Genomic DNA, 25,530 nt, shown 5'->3' on the forward strand with positions numbered 1-25,530 from the left:
AGAATGTTTGAGTTCTTCAGTGAGGTTGTATGCTTTAGTAGGTACTGATAATCAGAATAACAGGGGAAAATGTCTCCTTGAGGTCATGTGTGTTCTCTTCCACGCCCTTTTTAGAGAAATACACATGTGCAGAAAAGAGTTAGCATGGGGGACCTGAAGGCTGGGCCTCAGAGAGGGCTGCTCACCAGGCTGGCCCTGGGCTGGCCTCTGGGAATGTGGATGTTGGGAGCTGCCCTGGTGCCCAGAGCCAAGAAGAGTGGCTCCCTGCACCTGCGCTGTGTGTCCAGACAGTGTGGTTCATGCTGAACACGTGCTCCCCGCTGGGGTCTGGGGTTTGGGGACTTGCCAGGCAGGGATGCTCACGTGATCAGCCCCCAGGGACATCCCTGGGCACTGAGTGTCTGATGCCCATCTCACACAGGGAATGAGTGCTGCGTGTGCCCCTGGGGGGTCCTGGAAGTGCCCCTGGTTTCCTCTGGACCTCGCCCCAAGTGCCTTTTCCCTCTGATGATTGTGCTGTGTCCTCAAGGTGACGTGTACAGTTGTACACAGAGCCCGTGAGGCCTGCTAGGGAGTTACCAAGCCCAGGGGTGTCTTGGGGACCTCAACACAAACCCATAACTTAGAATTGCATTCTTTGCTATGAAAACTTTTCGCAGGTTGGCAGCTGAACAACAGTAGTCGCATATACAACTCCTGGTATGCTTGGCATAACATGACCTGGAGCCGGAGTCAGGGATGGACACAGGGCAGGGTTTGCTCGCTTGTTGAAGAAGGCAGTCCATGCGGGTTCTGTGTTCTGGAGAAGTTCACAAAACAGATAACGCCCCGAGGTGCCTTCTGAATTGCAAACTAGTTGTCAGCAATACTAACAAGCATGTGACAGCGACTGTGCTCACACTCCTGTAAAGAGTCTTTCTTTTGAATTGTGTATGACTGGGTGCAAAGCACCGAAGGAAAGATTATTTAAGTTTCTCGATGGTTTTTCCGGTGGAGGAAGTGACTGCTTTTCAGGTGAAACTGGATAAGCAGACGTCTGCTGTGGAGGTCTCTATCACGTCTGTAATGTGTCTTCCAGAGACGTGTTACATCAGAACTTTGAGAGTTACAAGCCGGAGGTCCAGGAGCTGATTTGTATAGCTGATCGTCTGGGATCCCTGATGCAATACGAAACACCCGGTTTCCTGCCAAACAAGAGAATACACAGAGGTATTTCAAAACTGTCTGCAAATGGAAGAATTTCTGACCAAAGGGCAAGGATTGTTAAAAACACGTTGGACTTTCAAATAAAGTCACTGGTTGGGCTTACTGAAAGTCTCCGTGTGAGCAGAACAGAAATGCATAGACTCATTCATACTGAATTCTGAAAGAGGACTGCTTCCAGCTTTGACTTCCATGCTGTAAATGTAGAATGTAGGTCTTAAGTCGTTTTTTTTTTTAAATTAAAAACATTAAAAAAAATTTTTTTTCGAGGCAGAAGGTAATTAGGTTTATTTATTTATTCACTTAATGGAAGTACAGGGGACTGAACCCAGGACCTCGTGCGTGCTAAGCACACGCTCTACCCCTGAGCTGCACCCTCCCACCCAGTCTTGAGTCATTGCTGTACACCAGACAGCTCGCCCACCAGAGCTGTCTCCTTACTGTGGGGTGAGGAGGAATTTGAACCTCAGTTCCTTTGGGAGGAGGCAGAGTTGGGAGGAGACAAGTCTCAGGTTGTCTCCAGTTTCTGCTGATAGAGTTGAGTTTTAGCCAGGACATCAGGACAGTGATGTATCTCTGGTCTTGTTAAATGACCTGTACCGGAGATTCTTCTCTTTTGTATGACTCTGGAGTTGTTCACCGAGTTGTCAGTGAAAGTCATTTCTTTTAAAGCTTACTTATAAACTCCGTTCTCCCCGTATTTCTTCTTTCAGCCATGGGCCTGGCGGCTTTGGAAGTCATGCAGGCTGTACAGCGCACGTGGACCAACTCAAAGGTTCGGATGAACGGGAAGACACGGCTGATGCAGTGGAGAGACATGTTTGACATCGCAGTAAAGTGGAGACGGTAACTGACTTTTAAATGACTCAGGTTCTGAATCCCATTTTATTTCTTGCAAGTAATAGGCCTTGCAAGTTGTTTTCCTCTCTAAAGCTTGTCAAAAATTTCTGGCATCATTATTTCTCGAAATACATTCAACTAATGTTTATGAAATAGGAATTGATTGTTACTGTGTTTCCAAGCACCTTTTTTTTTGTTTGTTTGTTTGTTTTAAATGGAGGTACTGGGGATTGAACCCAGGACCTCAAGCATGCTAAGCACACACTCTACCGCTGAGATCTACCCCGACCCCCAAGCACATTTCTAAGTGAGGTGTTGTAGAAAAAGCAGTCTCTCTGGAAGAGCCTAACATTACCTGTGGCACCTGTGAGTGACGTCAGGGGACCAGTCTTTCTATGGTTGGAGCGTGGGCCTGGCCAACCGGCTGCAGTTTAGAGGGGGAACCACTGGTCCTCCTTTTCATGAGAAAAACACTGCTCTGCTAGTAAACCTGTACTGACTTCTTACTTGGTCCAGTTGGAACATCTTTGTGGAATGTGCAGGCTTGTGGTTCATAGTTTTAGGTGCTCTGGGTTGAGCAGTTGTTCTCTCCCCACTTGTGCAAAGCTTTCCACATGCTTTATCTTTAATGCTTTGGAACATTCGGTTTTAGAAGGTCTTCGTCTCTAACAAGCTCTGTTTTACAGGATTGCTGACCCAGACCAGCCGGTGCTCTGGTTAGACCAGATGCCAGCACGAAGCCTCAGCAGAGGTTTCAACAATCACATCAACTTAATCAGGTACAAGCCTTCTGTTCATCTTGGCACTTATTTTGTTCTCAGAGGCACTTATTTTGAACAGACAGTTCACGGAGACCATGAGCAACCGATTGCTCCCTTCCCAGTGACTTTAAAAAAAAATTATTTTATTTTTAGAAATTTGGGGGGTGGTAATTAGGTTTATTTATTTATTTTTAAATGGAGGTGCTGGGGATTGAACCCAGGACCTTGTGTATGCTAAGCATGTGCTCTACCACTGACCTATACTTACCTCCACCCCTGCTGGAACCTTTGTGACACAGATGAGCTCTGCACTTGCAGGGACCTGCCTGCGTTCCTTTGAGCTCATCTGGTTGCAGAAAGAAATTCAGTATATGCTGTGCCCCTTCCCCAGGCTCTTCCCTTTGATGCGAGCTCAGCTGAAGGGTAGAGTGACAGATTTTTGCCTAGCTGTCAGTCTATAAAGGGCCCTAAAACATCCTAGAAAGCAATTAGATGGAGAACATTGCATTCATCCTGATAACACTGCGTGGCTCCAAGAATTCTTGTGGTGGGAAACAGCTCCCCCGTCCCTCCCTGCAACACGCAAAGGGTTTGAATCAATAACACTATCTGGGTGCTAAGCTGCCGTCCCGGGAGGTTGAGCCAGGTTTGCTGGAGAGCTTTCGTTTTACCCAGAGGTTCTGGCAAGTTAGGGACGTGGGTGAGGTGCTCAGCTCATTCCCCCTCCCTTCTGAATAAATGATGAGTGGATATTAACAAGTATCAGCTCCAACGGGACCCACTGAATTTAATTTTAGATAAAGTTTACAAATATGGTAGTTGTGTCACATTGAAAATGCTTCCAATTCCAGAAACGGGCATCAAGAAAATACTAAACTATACAACTCTGACATTTAAGTTTAATGGAAATGTTATTAAGGCATTTACTTTTTATTTTTTAATATTTTATTTATTTTTGTTAGTGGAGGTGCTGGGGATTGAGCCCAAGACCTCATGCATGCTAAGCACACGCTCTGCCACTGAGTTATACCCCCGCTGCCTCAAGACATTTATTTTTTTAATTTCTAGAAAATACATTTCTCTCCCCCTTGTGACTTGTACATTTCTGTTTTTTTACGGAATCATGTGTGACATGTACAGATAGACTCAGCCAGCTTTAATCAAAGGCCACTGTCTGTGTGCTGGGCCACACAGTGGGGATGTACGGCCCCTGACTTCAGAAACTCAGAGCCTAGTGAGGAAGGGGGACCAGTGAACCACCACGTCGTGTGTTAAGAGTACTGGTGATCATGTGTACACAATGCTGGGGTGCCCAGTCCAGCCTTCAGGTGATGCCGGAGCTGTCTGGAAAGATGGAAAACAGAGATGGGTGAGGCGTGGACCCACCCGTGAGTCAGGCATGGTCAGGGAAGTGTGACTGGTGATTACTGTGTGATTCAGGGACTATTAGGAATCAAGACTAGAAAGACAGGCAGAGGCCAAAACATAAATAACTCCCCCCCCCCAAAAAAAATGTAACTAACTTATATCCATGCTAAGGCATTTTTGGTCCTGAAATGATGGAGAGCCATTCAGAGACCATCAGCAGAGAAGCGACCTGAGCAGATCTGCACATCTGGATGATCACTTTGGCCGCAGGTGGCAGAGTAGATGGGAGGGGGCAGCGGCTTCCCTTGGAGGTGTAGGAAGTGGTCAGGATCAGCTGTGCCCGGACAAAGGTCTGGAAAGCTTTTCGGGAATGAGTTGGAGGGGATGAGGGGATGCAGAGAAGGCAGGATTGGAGCACTGGATGTGGGCTGGAAGTGGGGTGAGCGTATCGCTGCTGGAGAGCATCCCATTGCCACGCGGCCACGTGGTTGCCCCAGTGGGCACAGGACAGAAAGCAGGTGAACACATCTGGGAGCTGGAGCTGCAGGTGTGCGGGGTGGGGGTGTGAGTCACCGAACGTGCCTGCCGGGGAGCCCAGGGAAGGATGTCTGGGAGCAGTTGGACAGTGTGTCCTGTGGGACGCAGGTCCATCAGCTGTCTGTGTGCATCAGCGTGTGGGCTGTGTGTGAGGTTCTGGGAGAGTTATAAAAGTGGGGCTGGGGATAGAAATGCGAGGGAGATACTATTTAGAGAGGTGGAGGAGATGTAGGCAGCTAGTCAGCTAGACAGCAAGGAGTATTAGCAGGTGACTGCTGGGGGCACGGAGGTGGGCGGGGCATGTTGCCGAAGCCGGGCGGGAATCCATGCAGGAAATGGACATACAAGTCTGACCCCCATTTGAGTACCTGAAGGCTTTTCTTCCTGTCTTGGCCTCCCCAGGACTGAGTTGGGTGCCTTTCCCACCAGAATAAGCTCCAAGCACTGGTGATTTGTCTGGCTACGGCAGGCCTTTGCCTCCCCCGTGCTTCGACTGCAAACAAGCTGATTCCCAAAATTTCTTTGCCACATTATTCTCCCAGCTCCCTTATCATCCTTTGGAATTAATTTTGAAATTAAGAGGTTGCAAGGGACATATGCCTTTGTAAAAACATTCTTAACTTTTCTTCTCGCAGGGGTCAGGTGATTAACATGAGATACCTGGAATATTTTGAGAAAATTCTTCATTTTATTAAAGACAGAATCCTGGTGTATCATGGGTAATCTTTCACTTTTCTTTTTCATAGTAATGGATAGATTTGATGTATTTTTACATCCGTTATATGTATGAAACTTAAAAGCCGAGCCTAGTGAGGGACTGAACAAAGTGTATCAAATTTTCACATAGTGTTTGGAATCTGAAAGGCTTTCATAAGCATTTGTCAACCTTCTTTTTAATAGATTCACAAAATCCCTGGACCTAAACCAAATAGTTTTTATCTGAAACACAGTACTGTGGCTTTTCTAACCTCTTTCTTCTGAAAAGCAGGATGTTTCTTTGAATTTCTTAATTAAAGATTCAGTGAGGGATTTCAACCTTAATACTCATTCTCCATCACCTGAGAGGCAATACTGTCTATAGATGGAACAGTGAATGGAACGCTGGGGAAGAAAGAATCCTGGATGGTCGCCACCCCTAAGTAAACATAATTGGAATAAAAACCTAGTACGATGTTCTATTTGAGCAACTTTAGTAAGAAAAACACTTACTTCTAATTTCACAGTTGGGATAGGAGAATCCGGGTCTTCTAGCCAAGCCCAGACCCACATACGTACACACGGACACTGGCTGTCAGTCCATCCTGCTTTTCCCTCTTTCACCTTCTGGACAGGCTGCTACCTCTCTCCTTAATTCTCATCTGTAGCCCACAACTCACTGGATTAAACCGTCCCATTACTCAGAGACTTCGGTTGTGGTCCACCATGTTGCATATTGGGCCATTCATAGTTAAGGCTGACTTATTTCAATTAGCGGTAGTAGTGTAATTAATTGCTACATTTCTGTATTGATTTTAGTTGCTGTCTCTCTCTCTCTCTCTTTTTAAGAGCTAATAATCCTAAAGGATTGTTGGAAGTCAGAGAAGCTCTGGAAAAGGTGCACAAAGTAGAAGACCTCCTTCCAATTATGAAGGTAAATTTGTCATCAGCATCGCGGTAGGTGTTTTTGGGGGTGGGGGGAATTGATAGCACTTTTTAAAAAAGAACTCATCATTATTAAATGCATGTTTGTCAATGTCATGAGTATCTAAAGTTTTATGAATGGTGCTACTTGAAAGCACTAATAAAAACACTTCAAATAATAACGAAAATGAAATAAAACATTGGCATCAGACTCAGACCTAAAAGCCAGTCTGCGAGGAAGCAGTCGATACAGGAAACCGAAGAAAACTTGAAGATGCATAGAACTGAATTCTGCTCCTGGCCCCAGTGGAGTAACTAGTATTCCACTGCCCTTTTACACCAGAGGAATACTAAAACTGGACGAAATACAAGGCAACTGTTTTTGGGTATTGGACAATTACAGGACTGATTTCTGGCAGAGGGGAAACGTGAGGTGAGCCCCCCCTTCACCCCAGCTTTCTGCCCAGGAGTAGTTAGCAGACGGCTGTGCAGGTATGTGGAGCCCAAGCCGCTCAGGAGACAAGCAGTGGGCACTGGGTTCTGCCGAGGTGGCTGGAGTTTGCCGGACAGCGCAGAGGGCAGGGAGCTGTGCGCCTGGGGCGGGCCCCAAGCTCGGGGGGAGTTCCTCTCATCCTCGGCTGAGGGCTGGGTGGTGCCCCTGCAGTGAGACTCTGGGAGGCTCTCAGGGAGTGGCTGCTGTGGGGATGAGAGCTGAGCAGGGGCATCGCAGACTTCACAGGACCGAGGGATGCTGGAGTTCTTGGCCTCATCACCGTGCGCCCAGACACGTCTTGATCAAATTTGGGGACTTCAAGATTAAAGTGAATTCCCTAAAGAAGTTAAACATAGAATTGCCGTATGATCCAGCAATCCTCTTGCTAGGTATATATATCCAAGAAGACCAAAAGCAAGGACTCAGACAGATCTTTGTACCCCCATGTTCATAGCAGCATGACTCACAATAGCCAAGAGGTGGAAACAATCCAGTGTCTGTGGTTGGATGAACGGATAGACGAAATATGGTCTGAAATAATACAATGCAGTATTATTCGGCCTTTAGAAAGAAAGGAAATTCTGGCACACGCTACAACAGGGGTGAACCTTGAGGATGTTATGCTGAGTGAAATAAGCCAGTCACTAAAGGACAAGTACTGTAGGATTCCACTTACATAAAGTTCCTCGAGGAGTCAAATTTTTTTTTTGAGAAGAAAATTTAAAAAATTCTTTTGGCAGAGGGCAGTAATTAGATTGATTTATTTACATTAGAGGAGGTACTAGGGATCGAACCCAGGACCTTGTGCACACTAAACATTTGCTCTGCCACTTGAGCTATACCCTCCCCTGAGAGTCAGAGACAGAAACTAGGATGGTGGTTGCCAGAGGCTGGAGGGGGAGGGGAGACTGGGGAGCTAAGTGTTTCATGGCGACAGAGTTTCTTCTAGGGACGATGAACAAGGTTCTGTGGATGGATGGGGGTGATGGTTGCACAACAATGTGAATGTACTTCATGCCCCTAAACTACATTTACACATGGTTAAAACGGCAGGTTTTATGTTACGTATATTTTAACACATAAACACAAATAAAGAGAACATCTTAGAGCTTCCAGAAAAGGAAAAAAAAAAAATTTAAATACTAAGGAAAGATACCCCACTGATGCCTGCCTTCCCTGCAGCAAAGGTGGATTCTGGAATCCAAGGAAGGGAAATTGTTTGACCAGCTATCCCAGTGTTCAGCTGTGAGGGTGAAACTCCTGTTTCAAACATGAGGTTATTCAGAAGTTTGGTCAAGCCTAGATCCTCTTTGTCAAAATCGTTCAAGGACCTGTGTGCTCTTACACAGTGAACCCAAGCAGCGGGAAGGGTAGAGCTCAGTGGGAGAGCGCGGGCTTAGCATGCACGCGGTCCTGGGCTCGGTCCCCAGTCCCTCCAGTGAAATAAATAAATAAACCTAATTGCACTCCCCCCTCAAAAAAAATGAACCCGAGTGAGAAGAAAACGTGAAGTGTAAGAAATACTGGTGAACAAACACATCAGTGAAATGAATTGTCAATGCTTGTGGGTAAAAAAAGAAGTCTGACATTCAAGTATCAGCTGATGTCACCTTGAGAGGTTGAGGAAGGCAGAGAAAGGACGTAAAAATGTGCCACTGCACTCGTTTTTTCCAGTGAAAGAACATAATCAAGAAAGATACAAGCTTAAATAGCCATATCAAAAAAGTAAAGGTAAACACTGAAGGAACAGAGACGGGGATGCGTGATCTTCTAAACCCCTAGGAGGCAGGTAAGTGTAGGAAAGAAAACAAAGTCAGTGCAACTAAAAGTTTGCAGAAAGAGCAGGTGCGGGCGGAGGAGGTGAGGAGGAGACGTGTGTGACAGCATCAGCCCCTCCCGCGGGGCATCCATTCCCTGTCCCTCTTTGAAAGAAGGAGTGTCTCAGATCAGGGTCTTCAAGCCCAGGTGACACCTGCCACGAGATGACACTGAAAAAGCGGAAGGGGGAAAAGGTAGGCCAGGCAGGCGCTCTGAAGAAAAGCAGGGTGTGGTATTATCAGTGTCAGAAACACTTGAATTCAAGATAAAGGGCACCTCGGGGGACAGAAATTTTATTGTTTGAAAGTATCAGTCACTAAGAAGTTACAAGTCCGTGGACCTTTCCTCCACCGAGGAATCTAACTGCCCCAGAATGTGCCGTCAGCAGGTAGATTTGATTTGTTCAGTTAGTGGTTTGAGCTGTAACATAAAACAAGTCAATGTTCTCCTTGTAGTTCTAATAGATGAGATTGATTTACATCAAATAAAAGTTGAGACATTTATATGAATGACCAGTGCTTGCCCATTTCTAAGGAATGATCAGGAAGCATCCTGTCGTGAACAAGGCCGAGAGCTGACCCTGCACCTGGGGTCCCCTCTGCTCGCTGGGCTTGGGGGGCTCCCACACCCCATGCCAGGCCCCCGGGTGCTGGAGAGCCGTGCCTCCCCCAGGCCTGACTATTGCGAGGGTCTGATGAACCGGGGCAGTGGTTCTTCGCGATTCCGCTGTCGTGGTAAACCTGCTCAGATGCCCCCTTTACCGCACTAACATGACATTCACAAGGAACATAGCCCACCTACTCAAAAAACTCTTTAAAAAGTCACCGTAGTGCCATAAAGGAGTTCTAACAGTAAGTCATTTATGGTAGAAAACCATGTATTTCAACATTCAGGCCTTCATGAGAAGCCACAAAGATGCAGCCAAGCTGAGGGGTGGGAGGGTAGAGCTCAGGGGTAGAGCGCGTGCTTAGCATGCACGAGGTCCTGGGTTCGCTCCCCAGTCCCTCCGTTTAAAAAGGAAAATGAAATATATGTGCCAGTTGCTTGCACACAGGTGTGAAATCTTGGTGAATGTGGCAGCTGCAAACACAGCCCTGTATCCACGTGTCATTTGGCGACTCTAGTATCATGAGCTACGATGTCATCGGTGACACGGTTTTCCGGAATAGTAGACCACATTTAACAACGTTCCGTACAGATGTATGATCTACCCTTTCCTCACTTCATAGGCTGTTTGCATTCCTGGAAAAGTCAGGGTGTATTAAAACTGTCACAAATGTTTAGTGTAGAGCGGAGTCTGCTTCCAGACCTGGGTGATTATTAGATCATACACAGGTTCTTTGTCCACGTGGAAGTCGTGACTGTGTGACTGTCCCCGGCACTGTGGGACCTCTAGTGGTGTTGGCCCCCATCTGCCAAGTTCCATGGGTCACCCCCAACCCTCCCGGTCACTGCAGCCACCACACTCTCCTGTAAATCCCCCAAATGCCCCCCAGGGGCAGGACGGCACCGAGGGCCGCAAGATGCACCCCATGGGAAGAAAACGGGTGCCTAACTCGGTTCTTGGCCTTTAGCTTGCTTTCCATAGGTGTTTAATTTAAATTTACTATAGTAGGCTAAATTACAAAGTCAGCTTAGGGAGATTTTAATGTGCATGTCTTTGTCTAAAAAGAAAAGCGTAGTGGCCAGAAAGGCTGCAGGCACTCGGCGAGCAGCTGAGAGGCCAGGGGTGGCCCGCCCAGTGCCAGCTCCCAGTGCAGAGTCCCTGCCTGTCTGTCTGCTGCCTGGGAGTGACCGTCCCACCGCCACCCCGTCCTCCACGCCTCCACCCAGGTTGTGGCTGCTCTGGTATTTCTGGAGGCACACGTAGAAGTATTTAAAAATAGACCTTTGTGGGTAAAGCACTTGGTGAGTGTGATGCCTGGGTGCCTGTTCCCACTCTGCCACTCCCGTGTGCCACCTCAGGCCGGGCCTCATGTCGCCTGTAAGATCGAGATCGTGCCCTGTCTTCTGGGCACGTCTTGAGCATTGAAGGGAACTGGCAGGTACTAAGGGCAAACACGTTCTGACACAAAAAGTCCTGTCTTCACGCAAGACACCTCGTGTCTCGGCCATCGCTGCTGGCTGTCCTGCTCAGGACCGCTCATCCCTGTCTCTCTCTGGACCTTGGTCACCACCTGCTGGGTGTCACTGTTTTGGGACAACCCCCCCCCCCCCGAGCTGTGTCTCACGTAAAGCACAGCCTCGTCTGATTTTATCATCTATCGTCTCCTTCAAGTCCGTCAATCCTAAACAAACACTGGCCACACTACATAGCTGAACTTGGGGAGGATATTTCTGGAGCAATGCCAACACCTCTTTCCTGGCTTTTCAGTTTGTCCAAAGCGTTTTAATCAGAAAGCTGACATCTGAGACTGCGTTCATGGTTGTCACCCTGGAGGGCCACTCCTAGCTCTGGGGAATTCCTTTAGCAGACTCGGCTTTGTCACTCTGTGGTCTGCAGAGTTGGGGTGTGTAGGAAGTTGTCCCATCGACGAGTAAGATTCTGAGTACTTTTCAGAAGGGTAAGAGCCTGCTTTAAAGAAGCACTTAGCATAAACACAGGGTGCTTTTTTGAATTACAGGATATTGAGTACAACTATTCTACCACATAGCAAAGTTGCTGCCGATTAAGATGAACAAGAGGAAAAAAAAAAAAACAAGGAAGTGTTCAGCAGTGAGCAGGACCCCTTGCCAGTGGAGGGGGCTGTTCGCCTTTTGCTCTGAGGTTCTCTGCTGGCCTCTGGTCGGGGCCACGGGAAATGTGACCTAGGCTGAGATTTTGGGCGGGGACGTGGGGACAGGCAGAGGCGTCCTGGGCACTGATTGCCAGGACAGAGAATACACGGGTCTCCTGCATCGGGGACTCCAGTGACCCTTCTCATAAACGTGAAAGTCAGCGCTGGCGCCGCAGAGTAGCAGTTGGGGGTTTGCAGTGAATTCTCCACTAGTAACGTGACTTTTTCTTTTTTTCCCGAAAGCAGTTTAATACTAAAACGAAGGATGGGTTCACTGTGAACACAAAAGTTCCCAGCCTCAAAGACCAAGGGAAGGAGTATGATGGCTTCACAATTACTATCACTGGAGACAAGTACGTGTGCTTCTAAGTGTGGGCGTACAGACAGGGGCTGGTGTCAGAAAGCGGGCCAGCTCCTGGCATTGCCACGGGACATGCGGGGCCTTTGCGTCTTCTGGAATGGAAATGATGGCGGTCCAATGTGTAGCTCAGACCAGCTATTTTTTTTTGACATGGCATTTAGCATGTTACACCAGTAAATAGATTTTCTGACTCTGCTAAATCTAACAACTTTCCAGATATTAAGTATAATGTCTAATGTGGTTTGTGGAAGGCATTCTTCTGGGTTCTTGAAGTTTGTTGTGGCGAAGGCTTTTACTAATTAAATGAAAAAAAAAAAAGATGAGAGATTGGCAGATTGAAGGCTATTAGATTTTTTAAATATAGGTTTTAATGTGTTATAAGAGTATGAGTGCAGTCCTACTGAACATTTAGAATACACAGATACACAGAGGTTAAAAAATTAAGATCACTAAGTTATTTTAAAACCTGAGATTATACTGTACATATTGTTTTATAACCTGTTTCTTTTCTACCCTTACCACAAACATTTCCCCATATTCTATTCTTAAGAGCACTTAAAAAAATTTTAAAAAAATTTTTTTGGAGGTACCAGGTGTTGAACCCAGGACATCATGCATGCTCAGCATGCACTCTACCACTGAGCTACACCCTCCCCACTGAAAGCACTTTTAAAAACTGCCTACTATCTCATTTTAGGGATGTTATAGAGTTTCTCCTAAATTTTTTGTTACTGATCATTTAGGGTGTTTACCATTTTTTTACCTTATAAATGGTAGCCCTGCGATGAATGGTTTTCTTTAACGATAATTTTACTTATATCTGAAATCCAGACTCCCTGTAGGACCCTCCCTCTACCTTGGATCACGTGTGGAATGACCCTGACCCTCCGTGTTCACGGTCCTCCCCCAGCACGCTCTCCTCGCTTCTTCCCTGCGAGGCTCCACGATACCCAGGGGGCTTCTCCCACCGTTTCTGCCCCTCCAGCAGTGGGACCGTGTCCTCTCGGCCTCTCTGCCTCTTGGGCTCTGGCTTCCGTATCAGAACTTACACAGGAACTTCAGGAGTAAACCCCCGCTTAGCAACTTTCAGATTCTGTGGCTTTTCCACATCCCTGAAGTCATGATCTTTACCCTGAGCCACTTACCAAAGTACTTTCCCAATGAAGATCATTCTCCCCCCTCAAAAGAAATCCCAGGGTTTTCTATTGATGTAACAGTTTTTCCCCCACCTCTTGACCCATCCATGATTACATTCCCAGGCAGAAATGGAAACGCTGAACAAAAGTACAGAACTCCCTTCCCGAAACATAGTGTTTTCCTCCACTTTCTCACCCCGTCTGTTGTCAGTCTTGCTGGTAGACTGGTGTCTCCGTCTCCTGTCGCCTGACTCCTGACATTTCCCCTGGCTGCAAAAATCTCTTCCCAGTCCATACCCTGCCACTGTCTGTTGAGACCAAAATCAGCTCCCCTGCCGGGCATTCAAGGCCTTTTGTAATGTGGCCTCCAACAGTACTTCCTGCTTTCCCTGAACCACTTCGCCGCCAGGGCTGCTGATTCAGCTGGACTGCTTGTCCGCGAGGTCACCTCCCACCTCCTGGCTCTGGGCCTCTGCCAGCCCCATCCTGATCTTCAAGACCCAGGTCCAGACCACTTCTTCCACAAAGCATTTCCTGTTTTCCTCCACGTCTTCCAAATTAGATCTAACCTTCCTCCTTTGACCCTCTGATGAACTGTTACGCCCCCTACGCACGGTCTCATAATAATCCGCGGCCTGGTCTCCCCTGCCCCCCTCAATGAAGGCAGCAGCTGTGCTGTATTCCTTCTAGAATCGAAGGCCCAGCTTCAGTGTTTCGGGACTGGCGTTGTACAGTAAGTCCCTGTGTATCAGGTGTGTATCCTCCATCGACCTGCATGGAGCAGAAGCTTTGGGGAAATAAAAAAAATAAATAAATAAAGGAAACAGCGGAGGCCCTGAACTTGCTTTCTTCACACAGCTCCTCAGTCTTCAATCAGAACAGGGTGGCTGTCTGATAAAATACTTCCTGGGTGTTTAAATGCATTCTACCATGTGTAGATGTTTCCTTTTGTAGTAGCTTCAGCTCATGTAATAAGTAGGTATGGTTAGACTGAGCAAAATCATATTTTGTGAAAAAGCACTGTCTGTGCTCAGAAGGGCAGGAGACACCCTGCCGTGTGTCCCGGGCCACCTCACCACCCACCCTGTTGCTGGTCCCTCTCCAGCCCACCCCCGTGATTGGCTCTTTGAATTGTCTGACACATACCTCTGACATACATTCTTGTATTTCTAGGGTTGGCAATATACTATTTTCTGTGGAAACGCAAACCACAGAAGAGCGAACACAATTATATCACGCCGAAATAGATGCACTTTATAAAGATCTAACAGCAAAAGGGAAGGTACTGATTCTCTCATCAGAATTTGGGGTAGGTTTCTGTTTGTTTCCGTCTTACCCATGCTTTTGTATGATTCTTTTGTAAACTTTTTAAAGCCTCTGCCTTTTCATTGGGTTTCTACCTTTTATGCTTGAAGTCAGCTTTAATTGACCAGTAAATATTTAATTTTTTAATACCCTTATAGAAATAATTCCCATACTTAGTAACTACAGGAATTCAGGAAGGGGGATGATAAACGTCTGTAGTTACTATGTTATATTGCCATGAATTTGGGCTTTGTCGAGATTTAAATGAGCAAGTTGGTCCATGATGATGACCAGTGCCAAATTAGTGACCCTTTCCTGGACTGCGACCTCCTTCCATTGCTTCCCCGACTCAAGTAGGGGTTCCTTTGGGGCAGAATCTGCAAAATCACCTTCGTGGCTACAGCTGCCACTGTGCTGAGATCATGGAGGGCACTCCATCCACATACTGGAATGGACACCTGCAGCCCTTGGGAAGTGATTTTATTTCTCTGGATTTTAATCAGTTTATCCATGTAATTAAGCATATTTATCACGTAAATCTCAGTGCATGGGGCAGTGGGGAGCGGGGGGAGCTGCTGAACAGAATCTTGGCATAGAGAGGCCTGTAGCTGGAGAAAGTACATTCACTATTAATAAGTGCTTTGTTTTATTTTAATCTCAATATATATCTTGACATTTCAAATAACATTATAGGAGACTCAAATGTTTATGTTTATCAGAAGAGGCTGCAGTTTTAAAGACAGGTGGGAAAATACTGCTCTAAAGTGAGCTGAACGCATACCCTTTCCTTAGAAAAAAGGATGACAAATAGTATAAAATATCCAAGGGTGCGCAAAGTAGGTTCTTGTAGAATGAAATAGTCCTTTTCCTAATGTCAGTGATTCTGATGTGTCTTGTCATCTAACAGGAACCACGCATGTAATCTAGTATTTAACTTCCTGAGCACGTGTCTTTTTCTCCTAGGAGGCTGATGCTGTTTGCAACTTAATCTTATCCTTAGTTTACTACTTTTATAATTTAATGCCGCTCTCTCGCGGATCCAGGTGAGTGATATCCTGAATCTGACAGTTTTTGCAGTGAAGAACGCTTTCCTTTTGCTTACACGTCCTGTTTGGGTGTGGGGACAGGTACCCTAGCAATGATGAGAGGCCACCTTTTGTTTTTTTTCCAAAGTCCACCCCAAAATTATCTCCTTGATCTACCACGACATCGAAAGAATTATGGAAGACAGTTCTCATATAACTTGCTTGGGATTTACAGGCCAGGGATTCATTCATTGAACAAAAACGTATGGAAGTCTCACTGTGTGCGTCCTGTGGTCACTGTGTTTTAATTTCTGATATTAACCTTGACTGTTGGCCTGCCCTTTCCTCCCCTCGCCCCCAGTTTTTGGCCAGTCATCAACCTCTAGCCCTAACCTTTCATACTTGCGAGTCACCAACCATTCCATTCTATTTTTATTATTGTGAACGAATTCTTGCTAAGGGCGAATCCACCGGAAGTCTTTTAGATGTCATTAAAACAAGGAGGTGTCTGTGGAGCTTTCTTTTTATTCTCTTTTGTCAGGTACTGTGTCCAGGAAATCACGTGAACGGCCTAGGCTATTGTTAGCACGTGTTTGAACTTAATTGGCTAAAACAATATACTTGAATGTCTTGATCTTTAATGAACACTCTACACAGCGAAACTGCCCTAAACGTGGTAGTAAATTTTGTTATAATGTTGAAAAGGCGTTGGGGGCGTGGGCGAAGGGGGTGAAGGGGGTGGACTGTGTGCTAGGCTCGTGGGGGGTCACTCTAGTGCATACAAATATGGAACCACAATGCTGTGCGCCTGAGACTTGCACACAGAAACAAAATGGGGACATAAATACTGCACTTGCAGCCCAGCTCTCGTTCGTGGGTGTGCGATGCGCATCAGGCCCCCACGTGCCCCCCACCCCTGCAGGCGCTGCCCGCACGCCCGCCTTGCCCCACGCGTCCTCAGGGCAGCTCTGTGGGGCGGGTCACCCCGCTCTTCCCTCCGTCCCTCGGCCCTGTCGGTTCTGCCTCCTGAACGTCTTTTTCTCTTCCTGTGCTCCTGCTTCTGCTGTAGCCCAGACCCTGGTCATCTCTTGCCCTGACCTTTCCAACGAGTCTCCCCGTTTCCAGGCTTTTCTCCTGCTCCTGTCTGTGCCCCACGCTTCTTTATAGCTGTCAGCCCAGGTGCAGACGCGGGGGTACCAGGCGCAGTACCGGCCCCGCCGCCCTGCTCTGGTTTACCTCGGCCTCATCACCTCTCCCGTCCCCTGCCCTTTCGTGGAGCTTCCCGAGGGCCCTCGCGCTGGCCCCCTCCACCCCACGCCTGCCTCTGCCCACACCTCCTGTCCCTCCGTGTCCGCGTTTCCCCGCCCTCCCGGCCTCCGTGGCCCCGCCCCTGGCCCGCGAGGATGCTGCGCCGTGGCCTCCGAGACCCTGGGACTGACTCACTTGCTTTGGCGTCGGCCCACGGCCCTTGGGAGTTCTCTGTGCCGGTCCCTGGTACCTCTATTTAAAAAAACCAAAAAACTAATAGTAAATAAATAAATAGACCTAATGACCTGCCACCCCCCAAATTTTTTTTAATTAAATATAATATATAAGCAGCTGCATTTTCTAATTCACTATTTCATAAGAATAGAGAAACCAAGCGGGAAGAAAACTGATTAGGAGAAACTATTCTCAGAAGAATACTATTCTTAGTCACTTTTACCCTTAAATCAGTAAATCAGTAAATATTTGTATTAGTAAGTTAGTAAGCATTTTTAAAACAAATGAAAGTGTTGTCCTGTTTAATAGCCGAAGAATTCTTTTTTGTTTTGTTTTGTTTTGTTTTGTTTTGTTTTTGTTTTTGTTTTAGGGGGAAGTAATTAGGTTTATTTATTTACTTGTGTATTTTAGAGGAGAGACTGGGGATTAAACCCAGGACCTCATGCATGTTAAGCATGTGCTCTACCACTGAGCTGTACCCTCCTCCTCCAAAGAACTCTTAAAAAAAGTGGCATCCTTTACAATGGAAAACCCTCGGTGAGCTTTAACATGGTAGCTCTTTGTGGACTGGGACTGACTGGTAATTGTTCTTTATTTAAATAGCGTAATAGCTTACTCAGTGATCGTGGGAGCGTTGATGGCAAGTGGAAAAGAAGTAGCAGGAAAAATTCCGAAAGGAAAGGTACGTTGGAATGGGAAGGGGAAAGGGGCATGTGTTTAAATCCCCAAATCTATGGATTTTTGTGTCAAGATACGTGAGTGAAGCAGATCCCGAAGGGAGCCCCTCTCCTCCATGTTTAATCACATCCTTAACTTGCTTTTTTCAGTTGGTTGACTTTGAAGCTATGACCGCCCCTGGTTCAGAGGCCTTCAGCAAAATAGCTAAAAGCTGGATGAACTTGAAAAGGTAACTGCCCAACAGGGGTCAGCACAAGAATATTACAACTGAGAAGGGGAAAAGTAGGGGCTTTCCATTACTTTTGGAGCTTCGTGAAAACAGAGTTGTACTCATTTCCATGAGTTATTATTATGCAGTGAATTTAATCCACTTTTCAAGGTTAAAATGTTTTTGCTATCACATAGGACCCCTTAATGGATAAGTGTATGGATTCGAATGAATAATGAACAAAGTAAGGGAACCAGTTTGTGAAGGAAAGTTGACAGATGTCTTATATGTATAATCAGACGTTCGCATCTCTTGGCTGATTCACCCTTTATCCCAGACTCTCGGGTCAGGATTCAGGACTGAGTTTGCAAACTGAGCCGGACCCGATTCAAACTGACTCTGGGTGGCAACACCCGGCCTTTCATCTGCATTTTTCCTGCACTCCAGGTTTAGGGAAGGGGGTGCTTGATTGTAACTGAGGTGAGGAACACGTGTGAGTCAGGAAATGCCAGCCAGGAATCACCCCTGCCGATTACGGTGGGACAGCCAGCCCATGCTGACTTCTCCTGGCTCCAGTTCCCAGAAGCGCTGCAGGAAAGTGTGTAAACCAGGGGAGGAAATTAAACTCACAGACGCTGTCACAGTTATTTAAGAATAAGCAAATCTCACTGCTTGACCTTGTTTATTCTTGCTCCTTCTCCATGGTTTTTACAACCACCTCCAGTTTTGCCTTTCACGGCTATTTGACCTAGCAAGTGCTCTAAAAATTGCAGGATAATTTCTGCTCTGTTTAAAACAGAGAAATTCATGTCGGCAGGACACTCTTGTTCAACTTGTAAGTGTTGCGTTAACTTTGTAACGCAGCCTCCTAACAGGTGTGCGTCGTTCTGGGATATTCTTGTTTCACGTTCACTCGTTTACACAGCGTTTTAAAACCACGACCGTGAGGTCAAAGACCTCGCTTCTGTTTCCTACATGACGTCGCAGACTTGCTCTTTCAACAGTCCTTTAAGGGAAGAGTAACAATACCGCCTTACGCTGCGCAGCTGCCGTTCCACGATGTACTTAGACACCAGCATCCCCCTCCGTGCTCCTGGTACCTCTGGGGGTTAGGAGTATGGTCCCTGGTGCTGCAGATGACAGAAGCGGGCTTAGAGAAATCGCTAAAGCCGATAAGGAGCAAGGCTGGACCCGAAACCTTGTCTTCCGAGTCCAAGTCCAGCATGCGCCCCGACGGGACATATGTGCATAACACTCACTGTATAAGTCAGTTTCATCTTCTTTCCCAAAGACTCTGGTTGCACTTCCCAGTGGCTCACGGGGGGAGCCTACTGCTACCCCAGTTCATGTGTCGCAGCAGAATCCACTCTGTTCCAAATCCCCCTGCTTGGTAATATTGTCTGATGTCACACCTACGGGGTGTCAGAAAGTGAACACTGAACTAGGAATTAATATAACATAAGCTTTGCCTTTTTTTGTCAAGCAGTGTTCACCTTCACACCCCTTCTTTGTGTTTTTCTTTTTTAGTATCTCACCTTCTTATAAGACCTTGCCGTCCGTGTCAGAGGCGTTCCCAACGTTAAGATCCATGATCGAGGTGCTAAACACGGACTCCTCTCCACGTTGTCTTAAGAAACTCTAGCTACGCTGTGGTATTTATACAAGTAAAGGGCCGGACCTCTTGCTTCTTAAGTTATTTTTTAAAACATGGAATTATCAAGAAAATTAGGTCCTTTATTACTTTTGATACCAATTTTTGATAGGAATTGAATACTTGAAATCGTTTTCTTTACTCTTCGGAACCATAACAAAAATCATGGCAGAGAGTTTTGCGGGGACAGAAAAGCTCTGTGTCCGGGAGGGGAGGCGTGTGTGGTAGCCGGCGGCCTGTTGGTTTCATACAACTCCATCCTCGCAGCGGAAAAAGGCTACTTCAGAAACCAAAAACTGATCATTAAAAGGAACAAGACAGACAACAAAAGGAGAGTGTTTTCATTCCTTCAAAGATCTGGAGATTTTTCAAAGACCTTCTTTTTATGCGTATTGTGACAAGGCATCTTGTTTCCACCTCCCGTGTTGGAACCGTGGAAGACTCGTGGCCATCAGCCTGCGCCCGGACCTCATGGCCGGGAACACCCCCGTTGAGTGATGCAGACAGTATTTGCCAGTGACTCAAACACTGAATTATTGAACCATGTTTGTTTTCGTTTGGTTTTTTTCCTCTTTGTTGGAAAAAAAAAAATAAACAGGGGTGATTTCTCTAAATCACCGGTTTTCGACACTGGATTATGTATGTTTTCATTTTGTGAGTGAGTTTCCCTTGCAGGTCGCAGAACAGTCAGCAAATTACTGATTTCTTTTTTCAGAGTAAATGCCAGTGAGTCAAGTGGGTTCACTGAACTGTTGCCATTTCCAAATCCTTTTCATTTTTCTCTGATTTTTTGTTAAAGAGTTAAAGTGTTCACTGCTTCCTGTTACTTCATTCTTGTCTCAGAGTTTTGCATGAGCACTGTCTCCAGTGTCTTCAGCTGGTGTTGGCGGGACGCGGCCATTTGGTCCAGTGAGACCCGCCGTTTGGAACGATGCTCTTCTGGATACTGGCATCTGCTTCAAAACGGCCACTGAGATGTGGTTCATGGTCTCATCTCCTCTGGATGGTGAGATAAACCATCAGACACATGTCATTTTATAAACTGGTTTCACAACACAGGTCAGTTTTCCCCTGAAACTAAAGCTGTGCTCACGAAAGACAAGCATCTTTATTTTCATTTCACAGGTGAGGGGGTTGAGGTTCTGGGAGAGTTAATGATTTCCCCAGCACCCCCCGCTGTTGAAGCCCAGGTGCCAGGGTTCCAGCCAGGCCTCTCTGACCCCAGGGCCTGCCCTGCCCTGCCACTCCCAGGGCACCGAGGATTCAACTCCCAGGTACTTCTCAAGACTCCGAGAATACTTAATCCTGTTCCATCTATTGGTTACGTTTCTTTGCACTCTCAGCTTCATGTTGTTTTGACCAGACTGGTCTACCGAAGGACTTTGGAAACCACAAAGGGGCTGTGTTCAGATACACTGTGCAGGGCTGCAAAGTGGGCGGGAATTGCAGAGATTAAACAAAGGAGAAATGAGTAGATTTTTAAACTTTTCCCTCTTCTTGCTTATTATCTCAAAGTCAAAATCTTTCAACTTCATCAGGGACTTTTCTTCACTTTATCACCAACTCATCAAGATTTATCATGGTGAGACACCCAGTTTTCAATTAGGGAAATGATCCAAGTAAATTAGCTGACTTTTCTAAAATATGACAATATGTTTAAACCCCAGAATTGGAATGTTTTTTTTTTCTTGAAGCTTAGTTTACTGACCCCAAATGACTGCATTTCAGTTTTTATTGAAATAGCCCAGTTTCTCCTCATATGAGTAATATAACTATCACATCATTAGAAAAACTGAAATGCTAAATTCTGTGATTGCAAGATATTCTGGGAAAACATTCCATCTTGTGCTCCAAGTCCCAAAATACTTGGGCCAAGCTGACTGTGGTCTAAACAAAATATTATGAGCAGTTTTATTTGGTGGCCAGCAAGGTAGTCCCTCCTGAGATCTTCTTCCCTTCTTTGAGGGCTCTTGTCTCAAGAAGACCATGAAGTTTAGGAATGCATTTTCATATCATGGTGTTTAAAAGTTCTCTCATTCACATCTTCTATTAAATTGAAAATTTTCACCTAAAAACCAGAGTTCCCTCATACAAGTTGTCCTCTGTTTAAAGCTTTTTTATCTATTTATTTTTTAACATAAGTCTTTAAAATTAGAATGGGAGGGCAGAGGGTATAGCTAAGTGGTAGATTGCATGCTTAGCATGCACGAAGTCCTGGGTTCAATTCCTTGTACCGCCATTAAAAAAAAAAAGATAAATCTAATTACCTCCTCCCATAAAAAAAAAATCCCCCCCCAAAACCCCATAAAATTAGAATTAGGTTTGCTTTTCTCCTTACATTTTTGTATCAAAACCTTTTGACATCCTGAGGAAACATGACTGCTCTGTGCCTTTTGTCTGTGTTAGGTTTTTTACCTTCTTAGCTACACTTACCCTTTTGATTTCAGGGCATGGAAATCAGGATTCTCCTGCTAGGTCTGTGATGCCCTGAGCCTGCTCTCCCTCTCGCTCTGTGATGAGAATCGGAAACAGCAGGTTTGAGGTGTTTTTCAAACCCAAGTCAGATTCGAGTGTGGAGGCTGCGTTCTTAGTGTTTTGCGGGTTGGTCTAATCGTGTATGTGCATTTTGGGTTTCTTACACTACAGCTGTTACCATTAGAAATTCTTCAGATAACTCACTTGCCCACTAGCTGTCGGTCTCAGGACCCCTCTACCCGCTAGAGAAGTTGAAATGTGTGTGAGAAGGGATCGTGGTTTAGTCCAGAAGCGTCACCCAGGACCCAGCCCAGTCCGTGAACAAGCCAGCTCTTCCCTCCCTCCTACAAAACCTCGACCCCCATCTCTCGGCTTTGCCTCGGCTCCATCGCTACCTCCCCCGTCTGCTGTGTTGTCTCTTGACCCTTTTGTAGCCCCCCGACTTGTTTTCCTGCTGCTCCGCTTAAATCCCACCCAGCATCTCCCTGCCATGAAATAAAACCTCATTTTCTACTGTAGCCCCTGGACATGGCCTCTCTCTGCTCCAGCCTCACTTCTTTACTTCTCTCCGCTCATCCACACACTCTCACCACACTCTCCTCTAGTGCCATCCACTCATGGAGGCTTTTCCTCCACAGGGACCTCCCAGTTCACTCCAGCTGGATGACCTGTCATGATGGCGATGCTGTCTTTCCCTCATCCGATATGGTAGCTGACAGCCACGTGTGACTCCTGAGCACTTCATATGGGGCTAGTGTGACCGAGGAACTGAGTTTTTAATTTAGTTTTAGTGAGTTTAAATTCAGATATGTAGCAACATGGATGGACCTAGAGATCGTAATTCTAAGTGAAGGAAGCCAGAAAGAGAAACAAAAATACCATAAGATAGCATTCATATGTGGAATCTTTAAAAAAAAAAAAAAAAAAAGACGCTATGAACTCATCTACAAAATAGAAACAGACTTGCAGACATAGTAAACAATCTTATAGTTACCAGGGAAAGGAGGGGGAAGGGATAAATTCAGGAGTTCGAGATTTACAAATGTTTGCCACTATATATAAAAATAGATTAAAAAACAGTTTCTTCTGTAGAGCACAGAGAACTATGTTCAATATCTTGTAATAATCTATAATGAAAAAAATGACAATGAATATATGTATGTACATGCATGACTGGGACATTGTGCTGTGCACCAGACATTGACTCACTGTAACTGACTGTACTTCAATTTAAAAACTAAGAAAATTTAAAAATAAATAAATTTAGATAGCCACAGGTAGCTAGTAGCTTTTATATGAGATAGCACCGCTTAGAGAGTCCTTAATTAGACTTTAGAATAAGCTTTTTCACAGAAATAACCTCAAATGCTGTTCCCTGGTGGTAACTAATTGTATTATGAATTTGTTGTAGACTTCGCTGAGTACCTGAGCTCTATTTGTAAAGTTGCTCCTATGAACAACATGCTCAAACTTTCAGCAGACTAACTCTAAAAGATCCTCTAGATAAAACTTGTTAGCAAATGAAGGATTATATGTGGAACGTTTCTGATGAGTAGTGTGTGAAGTTCAGGAAACTAACTTCCAACTCTCCAATGCTTGCCTTCCTATAATTCAGAAATAAGGAGACAAGATTTGTAGGCATCAGAGCAGAGATCAGCAGAATCACCTAAAGAAGCCCAGCGTGTCTCAGGCCGGCAGGACTTGGCCGTGTTCATGAACATAGCTCAGGATGTCTGTGACAGAGCCAGTGATTCCTTGCTCCAAAGTCAGTTCCTCCCCCCGCTCTTCCTTGTCTCATAACTGACACCTTCCCACCCCGCAGCTCTGGCCAGAAACCCAGGGGCCTCCCTGAGTCTGCACTGGCCCTTCCCTGTTTCCCAACCATCGCCACCCAGTTCTGCATCAGGTCAAGTTTACCTCCAGAAGTGCCCCAGATCTGCTCTTGTCTGGCCATCAGCTCTGTCACGACCAAGCCCAAGCTGTTTAAGTTAAAGTTAAATAAAATGAAAGCACACACTTGTTCCTCAGTCACACGAGCCACGTGTCAAGCAGGAGCTGCTGCCGGCTCGTGGCTACCATAGTGGACAGGGCGGATGTAGAACTCTTCTGCCATCGCTGGAAGTTGTGCCGGATAGTGCCGCTACCCTGGAAACAGAGACTGCCCCCTCCACGCTTCTACAACAGACAACAATTAGAGTGGGAGTCCCTGCGGTTTTAAGCAGGAGTCGAGATTCCAAGGAGTTTAGGCTAAAAATCAGAGTTTAGTTGTAGCACAGGGAAGTGAATGGAAGAGAAGAAAGAGAAAGGAAATCACCACCAGCTTGAAAAGTCTCCACTGATGACTGAGTCAGGGGCCTGGGGGCAGACCTGGGGTCTGCGTCTTCCCCGGTGCCCAGGGGAGTCCCACACAGGTGGTCCAGGGACCGCACCCAAGGAACATCTAACTAGGATATGAAAATCGACCTTGCTGCTTTGGGATTTTTTTCCTCCTCTTTATGAAACCCCGGAGAACCAAGTATGAAACCCCAAGAAACAAATATGCTCTTGAACAATATTATCATTGCAGTTAGAATTATGGTAAGCCTTTTTTCCTTCAAGTGATGTTCCCACGAATATAAAATCACTCCAGTTCCACAATTTGTAAGTCTGAACTTTACCAGTTATTACAGCCCACAAAAAGTTGGGTATGCAAATATGTATGTAACTAATATTTCTCTATCATCGAATACAACTCTGTTCACAAGCTTCATTAGCTCCTTTTTGGGCTCAATAGCTTACCCTCTTTTTAAACTTCTACCTTCTCTTCTTAAAGTGAAACATTTATAAAAATACTAGTCCAGATGTGGTCTCGCCAGTGCAGAGTATAAGGAAGCTATCTGTTTAAAAAGTCATTTTATTGAAATACATACATGTTCACATCGATGAATTGTCACAAGCCCAACACACCTTTATGATCAGCATCCAGACAAAGAAATAGAACATGACCAGCACCCCAGGAATCTACATAAATATATGGATCTATGCATGCTAAATGTGTGTCATACATTTTATATTAATATGACAAAGACTGCAGTAATTCTCCCTTCCCTAGCGTGACTATGTGTATTTAATAAAGCTTTACCCTTTGACCTTTTAATCTCCATCAAGCACAAGCTTGTTAATGCTGTTCCATTCTTCCTCACACCTGTCCTTTTTTTCATTACATACAAAAGCTGCTTATCATGCAAGGTATTACCCACCTTTCAGTTTTGTGTCAGCAAGAAGTGATTTCTTATTAGGATTAATCCAAGGAGAAAAAATGTATGTCTCAAGCTTATTCCAGCCTTTATGCCCCCACTTGAAGAAAATTCTGTCATTAGAACACAGTTGGTATTGTATATGTCTGTGATTTTACAAATGTATTGTCTACGATCACTTGCGTCTTGAGTGCCTTTATTGACTTGTAAAATCTTGACTTCTGCAATTAATTCAGGATCAAGAACATCTTTAATAAAATACTCCTCATGCATCTATTCCCCATGTTGCTTGGGCCCTCTAATTTCCCTTGCTGTATCTCCTTCCTCCCCATCTTTGGGTCAACTACCCAATGCCCTGATATTGGTGTGCCGGCGCACAGGAGCCTAGCGCCAGCTTGCCTGGTGAGACCCGGGCCGGTTCAGCCTGGGCAGCCCCCGGCTTCCCAACACTCTGGTGGCACATGATGAGACCAGAAAGTAGTGAGATTGCACCCTGCTGCATTTCTTCTACAGTTTGCAGGGGCAATCAAAGGACCTTAGATAAAAGAGAAAAATG

At 45.7% G+C, this 25,530-nt stretch overlaps 1 protein-coding gene across 4 annotated transcripts in view; it reads left to right on the top strand.

Annotated features, from left to right (window-relative positions):
* The window catches only part of TTC13 (tetratricopeptide repeat domain 13), a 51,938-nt gene extending 32,040 nt beyond the window's left edge, over nucleotides 1–19,898 (top strand). For all 4 annotated transcript variants that reach the window (XM_032491835.1, XM_032491834.1, XM_032491837.1 and 1 more), the window contains exons 8-18: nucleotides 1,079–1,209; nucleotides 1,917–2,049; nucleotides 2,730–2,822; nucleotides 5,345–5,428; nucleotides 6,255–6,339; nucleotides 11,661–11,770; nucleotides 14,088–14,223; nucleotides 15,183–15,262; nucleotides 17,330–17,408; nucleotides 17,554–17,633; nucleotides 19,140–19,898. In XM_032491835.1, coding sequence (XP_032347726.1) covers nucleotides 1,079–1,209; nucleotides 1,917–2,049; nucleotides 2,730–2,822; nucleotides 5,345–5,428; nucleotides 6,255–6,339; nucleotides 11,661–11,770; nucleotides 14,088–14,223; nucleotides 15,183–15,262; nucleotides 17,330–17,408; nucleotides 17,554–17,633; nucleotides 19,140–19,254 — 1,126 coding nt within the window. In that variant the 3' untranslated portion in view covers nucleotides 19,255–19,898. The remainder of the gene's footprint in view (nucleotides 1–1,078; nucleotides 1,210–1,916; nucleotides 2,050–2,729; nucleotides 2,823–5,344; nucleotides 5,429–6,254; nucleotides 6,340–11,660; nucleotides 11,771–14,087; nucleotides 14,224–15,182; nucleotides 15,263–17,329; nucleotides 17,409–17,553; nucleotides 17,634–19,139) is intronic.
* The last annotated feature ends 5,632 nt before the right edge of the window (nucleotides 19,899–25,530 follow it).

The sequence above is a fragment of the Camelus ferus genome, chromosome 11 (assembly GCF_009834535.1).
Source record: "Camelus ferus isolate YT-003-E chromosome 11, BCGSAC_Cfer_1.0, whole genome shotgun sequence".
In the NCBI taxonomy this organism is placed as follows: Eukaryota; Metazoa; Chordata; class Mammalia; order Artiodactyla; family Camelidae; genus Camelus; species Camelus ferus.